Genomic DNA, 13184 nt, shown 5'->3' on the forward strand with positions numbered 1-13184 from the left:
CGACCCAGGGAGATAACTCTAAGCTGGTTCTTTATGTTCTGATTTTAATGCCCCTCCCAAAAGTTAATTCCTCTCTATCTCACATCGAGTTGAGAATGAGTATCTAATAGAAGAACTTGATGTTGTTCTGAGACTGGAAGTCTATTCTGGGACATCTCAAGTTCACGGAAGTCTGTGCTTGTGGGAATTTAATATCCAAGAAAAAACCATGATCAATGAGATTTTAAACTAAGCCTACACGCTGAGAAGAAGGGATACTTTGCATATTCAGCATATTGGTCGCCCAGCCCTCAGTTGAAGCGGTTTTCCAGTCTCTTCTCCAACTCAATCTTCCAACGACTATGTCTTCTCCCATGTTGTAACCTCCCCGGCTCCATGCTTATTTTTTTATCCGCCAACTTGTGAGATGTTGTGGGCCCGGCGACATGCCCCTATTGTACCCTTGTCTCAACTCTACATGACCCTTGAATGCGCTCTGAATTTGCGATCTTTGCCATTGCCACTTGCACCTAAACTAACGTGAGGCGGGATGTCTTGAAGGTTTCTACTTCTAGAAAAAGTCCTACCTCGATGGAGGTTTCAATACTGACAAGATGTCACAAACTCCTGAAACAAGAACTTCTTTAACAAGCTTTCAAGGGAAGTAGAGTAGCACTCAAGAGATCCCCGAATCTATAATGGCGTTCAGCTTCGAGTCTCAGGGCAAGTTTTCTGCTAAATAGAACTCTAACGAGGTAGAAATAGACCAATACTACTTTAGCATGCAAACAAAGCCTTGAAGGCTGCAATTTTCTATATCCAAACATCGTAACTAATAGCTTACGCAATAACAACCCACAGAATATCATCACGATGTTGACTAACACTAACAACAAGACCCTAGTGTTACACAGCTTAGCCTGACTTATGTCGCGCTAACATTAATGCTTCATTTCATGTTAGTGACTAACTATGGATAACTAGGTAGCTATATGCACTAGTGTGGTGACTGAATGTAAGCTTAGTTACTGCCAACTGAGTGTCTCCAAGATAGACTTGACCCAGACTTTCATTTCCCCTGTCGGTACTGCGCTATTTGTGCAGCTCCGCTTTGCCGCTCCGCATCGCTAATCCTCGGCGATTGCGTCGTAATTCTAGACGCTGATTGCGTAGCAATCATCGCCTTTAATTACAGACACAGATATGTCCCGTTTGGATCTGGATCCTAGTGGGACTTGCACCCAACTGTTCTTTGGTGTCGTGTATGGAGGCTTTGATAGGACTCATCATCTCGAATCCACGCATATTGACATGAGCTGTCAAAAGCAACCTTGTTGGCCTGCTAAGCTCGATATATACCTGTAGTGCCCGTTAGGCTCCCGCTGTCTGGCCCGTCGTCAGAGCATTAGCTGGCCGGGTGATTTAGAAGATTCATAGGGGTAAACACCCACTTTCCTGACGGATTTAGCCCCTTTATTGGTTATCTAAGCTTCCGCTCAGACGCTGTTTTGGTAAACACTTGGATATTTATAGATTGTCACGAATAATGATGTCTAGGCCGCCTTTTTCGTTGCGCAATATGCCTATTTTGGTGTTCCATAAGTCTCTGTTGGAAACCCACCAAGAAAGCTCGGGGCTCCTCAGGCCACCAAACACGAGCTCATAGGCTAGAGAGTGACTAAAGCTATATTTCCCACTCGTATAACTAACGCAACTTTGCGTCATTCATAGGGCAACCGAAGAGATGTGGACTATCGTGGGGTTAACTTTGGTATGAAGGTAATACTTGTGTCAACGACCGTCTTTCCTTCAAAGATGTATGTCTTAAGAAGACTCAAATCTGTTTTTTTTTTTTTGTGGCCGCGGCCAGGGCGTGCATGTGTCTATTGATCTGACACTTGCCACACCCTTGACATAAATCGGCGACGGAGAAATTCATTCCTCCCCCTGGCTTGACTCTGTGGACATTGATGGACCAATGCATGGGTGGATCTGCACGGTAGTCTTTGGCGCCAAAGAGAATTCCCTCGAGGAAATACTAGAAGTTTTATGACGTCTCATTCTGAGCGTTTGCGAAGGAAAATCGTAACTATTCAAATAAGAACCTAAGTTCGCATTGTTTTGCCGCCAACAGTTTTTTTCTTCCGGTGACAGTACCAGTTGGGGGTGAAGACAAGAAGACCACTGCACAAAGATAGCCTGGGATATTCCAGGTATTTAGATCAATGGTGAGCAATATATTCTTTATCTCTTCACCCATAAGGTTATCCGTGAGCAGGGTAACATGCCACGGAGAGCATATAGCCGAAAGTTAGCAAAGTAGACTCCCAAGTACGCAATACCCTGAAATCTCCGGTAGGCCTTGTTCACCGACTGAGCAGGCTGAGTGTTACCGGAGCCAGGTAGGATTTAAAAGATACTTGGACTTGTAGCGGTAGCCGAAGATTCATCTTCCAAATGGCGGCCTTTGCGCAGATTCTCGAGCATCCAAGGCGAAGCTCGATTCGATGGTGCAGTGACTTAATGTGTGATATCTCGATCCTTAATTCGTTCCTTAATCCATGACTGGGGTTAAACGCAATCCCGCATTGTTCATCTTCTGCTTCATGCAGAGAATTAATATGGAGCCTCACAACAGAGTTAAATAGTACAATGTGTCTATGCAATAACCAGCTACTCCATAGATGTCAATACATTTAGGGTTTCAAGTTCATCTGGTGATACTGGACCTTGGGTCTTCAACCCCTTTCCTGTGTTTCCAGCAAACAATTAATGCAAGACAGAAAGGGAAGGACTTCTTTATACTATCATGACCCACTAACTGTGTTTTCGCTAATAACCGCTATAGACGCTCCGGGAACGAAGGATTTGACATGAAAGGAATCGGCCTCGGGCAATTTACTATTAATATAGAACTGTGGGGGCCTGATTCTGCCGAGCTCACAGGTTGTCTTCATGCTTGTTCTCTTATCTACAATAAGCTTCTTCCCTCTCGCCTTCAGAAGACAGAAGATTCTTTCTTTCCCAGTCTTTCACTCAGCTATCACTACTGCCAACTTCCTCAACATGAGGGTCTCTCTTCTTTCGATATTGGCATCAGCGGCTCTGAGCCACGCTGGATGCTTCAGGGGGGTGTGCTCTCAGTACAGTTTTGATCTTGAGGAGAGCATTAATACCGATTGGATGTCCAAAATTCCCGACCCTTTTGAGGTAGCCTATCTTTCAATACCCGGAACCCACAACTCTATGACGGATCAACTGGGGAGACACAAGCTTCTCCAAAGTCAGAACGCAAACTTGGCACAGCAACTCCGTGCTGGCATCAGATACATCGATATCAGCGGTCGTTTGCGCGGCGACAAGATCAAACTCTACTATGGAAACCGTTATACAGACTACGACTTGGATGACATCCTCAACACGGCTTTTGACTTCCTTGATGAGTATCCCCATGAAGCTCTTATTCTCCGTCTTCACAAGGGCAACTGGTCATCTGGTGAAGAGGATGCTTTTGAGGATGCCGTAAGAGAATATTTGGAGTCGACCAACTTCATTGCACTGAGAGCTCATTACCGCATCTACCATGGAAGTACGAATGGTGTCATAAGAAGCCCCACGTTGGGGGCCATCCGCGGCAGAGTACTTCTTCTGCAAGATTTTCACACCACCTTCCCCGCTCGCTATGGAATTCCTTGGAGATCAAAGGCCATGACTGTGTCAAATTGGAAATTTATCCCGGGATACATTGCCATGGGTGTGAAGTGGAGTCTAGTCAAGAGTGCGATTACCGCGGCCAGCCAGGCGTGGGACTATAGACTACACATTACTTACACAAGCGTTAGCATTGGTGCGACGCCATACAAGGCCGCGGGCGGCAAGACAAACCAAACGAGGGGAATTAACGATCGGCTTGGTGAATTTCTCAGTGCTGGCACTGTTCCACGAACTGGAATTGTCGTGATGGACTTTCCGGGAAAAGATCTAATAAATCAAATAATCAGGCTCAATGAACAGAGTTATAGTTAAGCGCAAGATTAATGATTTGATTCTATTAGTCTGTGTTTTCGAGCGGCACTTTAACGATATAATACATAATGCATTTCAGCTTTCACCTCGCTGGCTTTGATGAACTTTTACAAAATTCAAGGATGGAGGCTACCAGTACTGCCGTCTTTACTCTGCTCTTCCAGACTCAACCCATTTATCCCTTTCATTGAAACGAGAATTATAACTCGGCGACATCACAGTATATGATGATAGTAAAACAAATTCACTAGCTGAAATATGTGCCGTGGTGTTGTTTCTGGCCCTTTTAACACCTTTGACACCAGTGTAGTCGGAATTAACAGCGTTGGGTGTTGGTGGTGGGACTGGGCGCTTGTTTGGCCAATCAGATGATAGAATGCCTAAATCGTGTAACCAACTACAGCACACATCGCAACTCTGTTCCTGTAGATGTTGGCTGTGTTCCTAAAACTGATCTCAAAATTCAAGTGTAGAGACTTGATATGAAGAAAAATCCAAAGCATGGCTCATTCATGGGCCCCTAACTATCAAGTACTTTCTTTCGGAGGCCTTTTCGTTAAACAAGAGCTCATTTTGGGTGCTTTGCGCCGGCAACAGCTGTACACCTACCCATTGACTTTGTTAGGGTTAACTAGTACATACATAACATTGTGGCAAATGGCAGTTTATTCAACGCCTGACACTACTTGAAAGATGAGTTGTTTTAGCACACCGTTCCTACTGCTCGGAGGCTAAATGGTTGCTGAAAATAATTTCTCAAAGGTGAGGCTCTTCATATAGCAGTACAACGAATCTAACCAAGAATAGGCTGTATAGGCACACAAAGAGATACTGAACCCCATGTATAACTATAACTCGCTATGTATAGCCCATAGGGTATTATTTTTCACTGGCAGCGTATGATCCTGGAACCTCTGGACTCAATTTATGGATCTATATCGTTACGTCCCCGAATTTTAAATTTCGTTACAGGTACAGCTTAGAGCTACATGTACTCTAGTCTCAAGAACGCCACCCAACCCAGAACAACTGGTTACTTGGCTACTATATCTTAGCGCACTAGGGTGTCGTAGGGGTTGTGCTACTGTTACAACAGACCAAGGCTACAGACGGGTTTCTATCCAAGTGTGTATTGAATAAACCGAGCAGCAGTTCCAGGGATCTCCAGGTATTATGAATCCACCTTGATTGGAGCTAGAAAGACTAGAATTGGGACAGATTCATGAGTCTCAATGCGCAGTAAACTAAGCACAAAGCAATACCAAACCTTGAAGACAAAAGACAACGAGACTGTCTGGTCAATATATGAGAAATTGATATTCTAGAAGTTGAGGAACATGTTTATCAAGGCCATATCAGAGTCTGAAGCCTACGACCTGATGGAGATGTTGATGAAGCATTCACCGAAGGTTGAGGAACAGTCCCTTCTTCCACAAACGAGCATTTTAGAAGAGCAATTAGATGCTGTGTTGGGCAATATTGTACGAGAACCTTTTCTTGAAATGGTGATAACTAGGTAATCTTTGTATGGATTAGCTCGTTAGTTAGTTACTTGGAACAATTCTTGACGGTTACTTTGTCTGCGCGTACAAGACATGTTATCAATCTGATAGAGGCAATATTGACCACAGTTATGTACAACTCCAGTTGGATTTTAGCATCTAGTTATAATATTGCGAAAAAATGAGCATAGCTAAAGTTTTGCTCCAACATGAATCATGTCATTAGACTTTCCTTGCACTAACGGTGTGATGATGTCTGGCTCATGCAAGGATTCTTTTAAATTCTTGTGACAATGCAGTCTACTCCATTTCTGACAGAAACTTTTCGCAGTCCAACGCCGCCTGGCAACCAGAGCCAGCACTGGTGATAGCCTGTCTGTAACGCTTGTCTTGCACATCACCAGCAGCAAACACACCCTCAATCGAGGTGAGTGGTGTGCCGGGCTGCGTGACAATGTAGCCTTCGGTGTCCAGGTCCAGCTGGCCTTTGACCAGTGCTGTGGCAGGGTCATGGCCAACAGCGTAGAAGAGACCGTTGGCGTCCATAGTTTCGGTCTCGCCGTTGGTGGTGTTCTTGACCACGAGCTGAGTCATGACACCGCCGGAGCCGAGGATCTTTTCGCCAGCAGAGTTGAAGCGAACCGTGACCTTCTCATGGTTGAGCAGACGCTTTGCCATGGTTTTGCTGGCGCGCAGGTGATCCTTGCGCACGAGAACCGTCACGTGGCTGCCATACTTGGTCAGGAACAGGGCCTCTTCGGCGGCCGAGTCACCACCGCCAATGACAACAAGGGGTTTGTTGCGAAAGATGGGCACGGCGCCATCGCAGACAGCACAGGCAGACACACCGTTCTGCCAGTATTCTTCCTCGCCGGAGAGGTTGAGGCGACGCGCGGAGGCACCGGTGGCGATGATGACGGAGTCGGCGGTCGAGGTCTCGGTGGGGTTGAACTCGGTGCTGTACTTGAAGGGGCGCGACGACAGGTCAAGCTTGGTGACGGTATCGGTGATGATCTCGGTGCCGAACTTCTCCGACTGCTTACGGAGGTTGTCCTTCAAGTCAGAGTGTTAGTATCTAGTTAAAGAATGGGAATCTTTTTATGGGAAGCGCGTACCATCAATTCTTGGCCCATGATGCCGTCGGGGAAGCCAGGGAAGTTCTCGACGTCGGTAGTAGTGGTGAGTTGGCCGCCAGCGGCAATGCCGTTGGCCATAAAGCCTTCGTACAGGACGGCTACTTGGAGTTAGCACGCGCTATTCCAGGGACGCGGGGAGCCATGCTCAGGCTGTGGCATCACTCACGCTTCAGCTCGGCACGGGCCAGGTAGATGGCGGCCGTGTGGGCGGCAGGGCCCGAACCAATGACTAGAAGCGGAGAAAAGAGGGCCAGGTTAGCATATATTCACACAACAATGCAAGCCGCCGGTGGAGCTTAGCCCCTGTTGCAGGGCGCGGACGCGAGACTGAACTTACTAACAACCTTGCTATGCATGTTGCGACGAGTGGCGTCGTTGGCGGTAGATAGAGACGGGTAGGAAGTGAGGGCCGGCGGCTTGGTCTGAGTGACGGCGGCAGTGGTGGCAGCAATCGAGAATCCAGTCGCTGCGCGAAAGGACCGGCGGAAGGCAGAGGAAAACAGCTTGAAGACTGGCGAGGGTTAGACGGCAAAGCTAGGGAAAAAAGAGCGTGGTCGTGGCGGTGGAGGAAAGTCGGAGCAGGGTAAAAAGAGAGTCAGATCTGGATGCACCCCTGGATTTGCGAGAAAACAGAAGACAGCAGGGGAGCAATCCAGAAACTTCGGCGGCGAACGAGAAACAAGTGCGCCGTGATTTTTAATCCTTTTTTTATTGAGCGATAGCGGGCGGGGTCGCAGACGCTGGTTGGTGGGGAATAGTTAGGGTTAGAACGTGGGTTAGGTGGGACTCACGAGATGAGGGTGAATGTGAGAGAGGATGGCGGTGGGTGAGGCTTCTCGAGGTCCGTCTCAACGCGCTCTTTTATACTCGGATGCGATGAAACTTTTGTTAGGGGCACCACCTTTCTATTTCCATGCAGCCATCGATGACGATCGCCACGACAAATATAAACGGATTCTCCCCTCTTCTGCTGTGTTCCTCCTCGCCTTTCTCCGAGCTTCAACAAGGACACAGTAACTAGAAGAGGCCAACATGACGCAAACCCCCGGCTTTCTCGTCGGTTACCGGCAACGTTGCAAGGATAATATCCGAGCACGCATAAACTCGACAGGGAAGATGTTGGCAATCTGAGAACCTGACGCTCCAACCCCAGCAGACCAGCCGCTTTGCTGCTGGTAAAAAAGCTCAGGCTCAAGCCAAGACCAAAACCGAAACCCAGCCCACGCCCACGCCCACGAGTTCTTATCAATCTGCATCAGGACCACACCAAGATGCGATTGTTGCAGCAGGTATGCTCCTGATATCTCCGTTTGACCCGCCTGCATCCTTCGCCTTGCCAGCTCCTTGGCATGGACAAAAAGCCATGGCTCGCAGACTTCCCTCCTCTCTCTGGAGCCCCCTCTTCTTCTCCCAGCCCATGCAAGGGAGTCGGAGTCCCTTGGCACAACATTGTGTTTGGAGCCATGTGCACTGCGTGATCTGTGTGATATGTAATTCAATATTGTTTCCCCTTTACAGGTACATACAAATGTACAGGAGCACACTCTGCTCTGCTCTGGCTAATTTATCGGGTCTGGCTCAACGTCTGTCTTCAGTAGGTGGCTGGCTTCCATCACGCTTTCCAAAGCGTGCGCCCAGCGATCCGATGTCGCGCTTGAAGAACATGCCAAAGTTCTTCAGGTTTTCATTGATCGTAGCCTTTTCTAGCCCCGTGCCTGCTTTATCTGTCCCGCCACTGGCCCCTGTGCCCATCTCTCGAGCTGCACTCAGTAGCTTCTCGCCCAGAGACTGCGCGTCAAACTTTTGCAGCCCACTGCCACCGGTGGCCCCAGCACCCGCTGCACCGACAAACCCCGGGGACAATGCACCCGCCGCGCCGCTCGATGATCCGGGAATACCTAGGGCACTGCTGCCAAGACTGCTGCCATTCATCAAGGGTGCCAGGAGCGGCGAATTTTGGACTAGCTTGTCACGCGTAGAAGACCCGTCGCGGTGTATGGCATACAGTTCGAGCAGGTGGCTCTGCTCCGCCTTGCGTACGCCTTTGAGCTCCAGGATTTTGCGGAAATTGGTGTCGGAGCGGTCGGCAATGTGGATCAGATACGCCTGTACCAAGGCTTCAGGCGGCGACGGCCGCACCTGAAGCGTTTTGAGAAGAGGGTCTACTTTGCCCATTGCTTGCACCACGCGCTTCACAAAGCCAGCAGGCGGTACATGTGGTTCCTCAGCAGGATTGTGGAAGGCTAACAGGGATTCAAATGCTTTGGTAAGCACATATTTGTCCAGTAGCATCTAAATGAGGCATGGTTAGCGCTGCTCTGTTCTCTCTTCTCTTTGAATACCCTGTCCTTGCTTACCTGCTCGGCCCCGACTTCCGACACCGGCCTGCATTGCACAACATTCGCAATAAATAAACTGGCCACGTGCTCAACCAGGTTGTCGCAGAATGCCCGAGCATACTGAGTCTTGAAAACCAGCGCGAGAATCTCTTGGGCTTTGGCATTGACCTGTCGGACCAGCTCTCCTACATATGTGCTCTGATCGCCTACGCTATCCATGGTGCTCCAGTTGGTGTTGCGCATCTCACGCCACGCAGCCTGTGTTTCTGCACCCACGCAGCGCACAAGCGCTAGGACTGAGGCGCTGGCAACTCCTAGAAACGCATCTGCCTGAGAAGATAGATCGACCTTGTCTGTAAAATCAGCGTCAATGCGCTTCCTAATGCTTTCTTCAAGCTGCGTAGCATTGATGTTCCAAAAGTCCGCCGTATTGAGCACCAAGATGATGTCCTGCACTGATGAACCGTTCGTCTGCAGGACATTGAGCAGCACATTTTGCGCATAGTCATCAAGGTATTTGGCAAAGATGTGTGATAGCTCGAGTAGACGGTCGCTTGTTGAGAGCTTCGCGCATTGCGACAGGGTAAGCTTGTAGAAGTGAAACAACTCTATGGCCGATTGTACGACAGCCTGTGGTGAAAACTCCTCGTCGGCCTGCAAAAGAGGCTGTGTGCGATACTTGGGCACCATTTCTGCCAATTGCCGGTCCTGAGACTCGACCCAGAGACTGAGATATGGCTCAAAAGCCACTGATATCAGCCCGTTGAAGCCATGCGGCTTTTCCTCAACGCTATTGAGTGTGTCGATACTAGCACGCACATCACTCGCCCAACGACGTTCTAGACCCTGTTCAAAGTCCATGGTCTCCTGTAGACAGCTGAGTAGTATATTGACGTCAAGTTTGTTGCCGTCCAGACGCCGCATGCTCTTTTCCAAGATGCTGCGAAAGTCGTCGCGCGTGCCTTCACAGAAGGCTGTAGTTAGAGCTTCGCCGACGCGCCAGTGCGCTGGGAAGATGGTTGCGTGTTCCTCGTGTGTCTTCATCATGCGCTTGAACCAGGCGTAGCGTCGGCCAATGTTATCCAGACTTCCTGCCTCGTCGCTGCCCCGGAATACCTGACGATACTCACGCAGTTCGGTATTGATATACCAAGTCATTAGACGTGCACGCGCCGCGTCGCCCAAGGCATCCATGACTAGACACGCTTCAACGAGGGTGGCGCGGCGCAGCGAGACCTCGTCTTTGGCAAAGGCGACCTCAAAATCCTCGCATATCTGCTCAAGCAATTCGCGCTGTACTTCTGAGACACCTTTGCTCAGCTTAGCGATCTGTTCAATGCTGCGATAACTGTTGAAATGCTTCATCAGCTGCACCACTGCCTGTAGCAAGCCGGCGCACTCGCGATACTGCCGAGTACGCGCGAGACCACGAAGTTGCTCGTATGCCGTCGTCAGCATTTGGAGGCGCTTGAGTGCCGTCATACTACGCGTCAGGTTCTTCTTGGTGCCGTCCAGGCGCTTGATGTCGGCTGTCATGGAGGTGATGTTGTGTTCGGTTTGCACAGCTTGTTCACGCACTACATTGATCTTAGAAAACACCGAGGCTAGCTCCTCCTGGGCACTGCTCATGCGCTCTAGCGTGGAGTTGGTGTCATAGGCCTGCGCGACCTGGAGCGCGGATATAGAGCGGTCGAGATCATTTTTGTGCGTGTCGATTGTTTGCGCGACTGAGGATATCGAGGAGAGGGAGTATGTATTCGAAAAGAGCAGATTTAGATGGTCTATGGGGTCATAATTCACTACAGAATGTTAGATTTTAAAGGCTGGCAGAACCACCCAGGCATATTGGAAGGCTCACCTGTATCTAATGACGAGGGCCTGTTGATCCCATTCATCACGTCGGTCGCTGATGACACTTGGCTCGTAGAAATAATCGTAGCAAGGAAAAAAAGTATGTAAAAATAGCGCAAAGTAAAAGACAAAGATGAAGAGTAACTTGAAGCTTGATTTAAACTTTACGCTTGTAAAACAATGGGTGTAGTGGGGGTTGACATTGTTGCAATAGTAGTAGTGTTCCCAGCTTCTGGAGCTCTGGAATTATCAAGGCCACGATGGACGATGTTGATACGCACGTGACCTGGGTCTTGTCATTTAAGGGTTACATGATCAATGATCTCACTATGGAACCTACAAAGCCGAGGAGCTCTGAGCACATGTTTCAATGTCACTTGACGTAATTGTGAAAGTAAAGAAATCATACTCATATATACAGGAGATAACTTCAATCTAAAGAGAGTTCTGACATCAAGCCACGAACTGTATACTGTGCGTGGTTGATTTCATGGGAGCGACAAGGATGCTTAATTGTCGTGATACAACTTATTCCAGAAGTTACAGATTGTCATATTTCATTATATCAAGAATAATTGCCTGGGATTTGACAGAAAGTCAAGTACTGAGGCTTTACATATGCGCATTCTTATTGATTTCCCATATTTCTCATACATTTGTACATAACCATCTCTTTTTGCCCTTTTTCCATGAAAAGCACACTTTGTTCTATCGGTTAGCTGAGAATGGACGAGCAGATTGCTTCTCTGAAAGCCCTTCCCGATGGCCTAATTTGGTAGTAGAAAAGGATCAGATAGCTCTACCCGACCAGAGCTTGTAATTTAGAAGTGTTGACTAGTACTTGACATAATGGGGGATTGTTCCACAAGTAACATCAGCCTTGATACACTCACTACAGCCGAAAAGTTCATTTGCTATTGTCTACGCTGACTCACTTAGTTTTTCATGTAGTAATGTTGTTGCAAAAAAAGAGGTGATTGAAGTAACTAGCTATTTAAAATCTTTCTTTCCTAGGTTGAGTCCCATTTCCTTTCACTTTTTGTGCCATGGGTGAAATATTTCAAGACCCAAGCAGTCATGAAAGGAGTTCAAGCAGGGCCACGAGAATATCATGCTTGTTCTCAGGCAAATCGAGGTCGAAAAAATTGCTGGATAATCCCTCAGGGGAATTCATGGCGTCATCATGATCAGAATCGACAAGATTCCCAGGTGCTACTGCCTGGTCATTGCAGGGCGCGATATTTTCTTCAGGGTTCTCTCTAGAGCCGGTGAAGATGCCGTTGGTGATTTTATGATGAATGAAACCAATGGGGCAGTCATGAAGTTGGTCGTAGGCAGAGATAGAAGGATCAATATAGTAGCGTGTGAGCTCACAGAAGTCATCAGATTCATTAAAGTGAGGGTGAAGAATTGGGATGAATTGCTGGCCATGGCGGATGGCTTCAAGAATCTCTCTGAGCCTAATCTCGACGGCCCGATAACCAGCGGTGATATTCTGGTGGCTGAGCTTACCACTATCGTGGAGCTTGAAGAACTGACCAAATGTTATGATTTCGCCCGTCGAGAAAGATTCATCATCTTGGGAAGACTTTAGTTGGGCGCCGGCGAGGGCGGCAGACTCGACTGTGCGAGGGGGACCACCATAAACGGCGGAGTAAGGAACGACTGGAGCATCTGAGACAGACGGTGAAGTGGTGACAGACTCGATTGTGCGAGGAGAGCCACCGTTGACGCCGGAAGGGGGAATAAACGGATCACCCAAGGCAGATGGTGTAGTGGCGGCAGACTCGACTGTGTGAGGCAAGTCACCATGAACGGCAGAGTAGGGAACGAATGGGGCAGCCAATGCAGATAGCATAAAGCCGGCCAACTCGGCTGTGCGAGGGGAGCCATCGCTGACAGCGGAGAGGGGAACAAACGGAGCGGCCAAAGCAGATAGCATAGCAACGGCTTTTAAAGGCGGCTGGTAAATATTGGTAAAAGGTAGGAGTAATAAGAAATGAATGCTAAATATGATGAAGCAATAAATAGAAGGCGGAGGTTTGAAACTAGCAGAGCCAGATTCCGAATAGTTGAAGTCACTTAAAGTATAGTTCCGAGCAAGAATTTTAACTTCTATCAAGCGAGAGAATATGGGCATTTATATACCTGAGTATCTAGCATAATAAGACGTGAGAACCCCTTTTCCGGCGGGCATAACTAGCTTGACGTGATCGTGACAGCTGCAGAATCGGTAACTTTGATTGAAAAACTAACAGACGGCCAAGCTTACTATGATGTAAACCTCAGTTTTGACTCTTGGCTAAGACTCAAATCGGCAATGACATCTGATTTTTGACAAATCTGAAGCG

The 13184-nt window shown here is 48.1% G+C and overlaps 4 protein-coding genes across 4 annotated transcripts; 1 reads left to right on the forward strand and 3 right to left on the reverse strand.

Moving 5' to 3' along the window:
• Positions 1-3045: 3045 nt before the first annotated feature.
• On the forward strand, positions 3046-4005 carry BROUX77_001807 (uncharacterized protein; the record flags this gene model as incomplete). The annotated part of the gene is made up of 1 exon (XM_073746277.1): positions 3046-4005. One exon carries the CDS (start codon positions 3046-3048, stop codon positions 4003-4005), a length of 960 nt encoding a protein of 319 aa, XP_073606889.1.
• A 1802-nt stretch (positions 4006-5807) lies between these two features.
• Positions 5808-6999, reverse strand: BROUX77_001808 (uncharacterized protein; the record flags this gene model as incomplete). Its single annotated transcript, XM_073746278.1, has 4 exons — positions 5808-6560; positions 6623-6741; positions 6810-6872; positions 6981-6999. 4 exons carry the CDS (start codon positions 6997-6999, stop codon positions 5808-5810), a joined length of 954 nt encoding a protein of 317 aa, XP_073606890.1.
• A 1222-nt stretch (positions 7000-8221) lies between these two features.
• Positions 8222-10877, reverse strand: BROUX77_001809 (uncharacterized protein; the record flags this gene model as incomplete). The annotated part of the gene is made up of 3 exons (XM_073746280.1): positions 8222-8935; positions 9001-10781; positions 10841-10877. The coding sequence occupies 3 exons, from the start codon at positions 10875-10877 to the stop codon at positions 8222-8224; spliced, it is 2532 nt and encodes an 843-aa protein (XP_073606891.1).
• Positions 10878-11908: 1031 nt separating this feature from the next.
• On the reverse strand, positions 11909-12775 carry BROUX77_001810 (uncharacterized protein; the record flags this gene model as incomplete). The annotated part of the gene is made up of 1 exon (XM_073746281.1): positions 11909-12775. The coding sequence occupies one exon, from the start codon at positions 12773-12775 to the stop codon at positions 11909-11911; it is 867 nt and encodes a 288-aa protein (XP_073606892.1).
• Positions 12776-13184: the final 409 nt, after the last annotated feature.

Source organism: Berkeleyomyces rouxiae (assembly GCF_048999995.1).
Source record: "Berkeleyomyces rouxiae strain 22BRR77 chromosome Unknown BrBRR77_ptg000002l, whole genome shotgun sequence".
Taxonomy (NCBI): Eukaryota; Fungi; Ascomycota; class Sordariomycetes; order Microascales; family Ceratocystidaceae; genus Berkeleyomyces; species Berkeleyomyces rouxiae.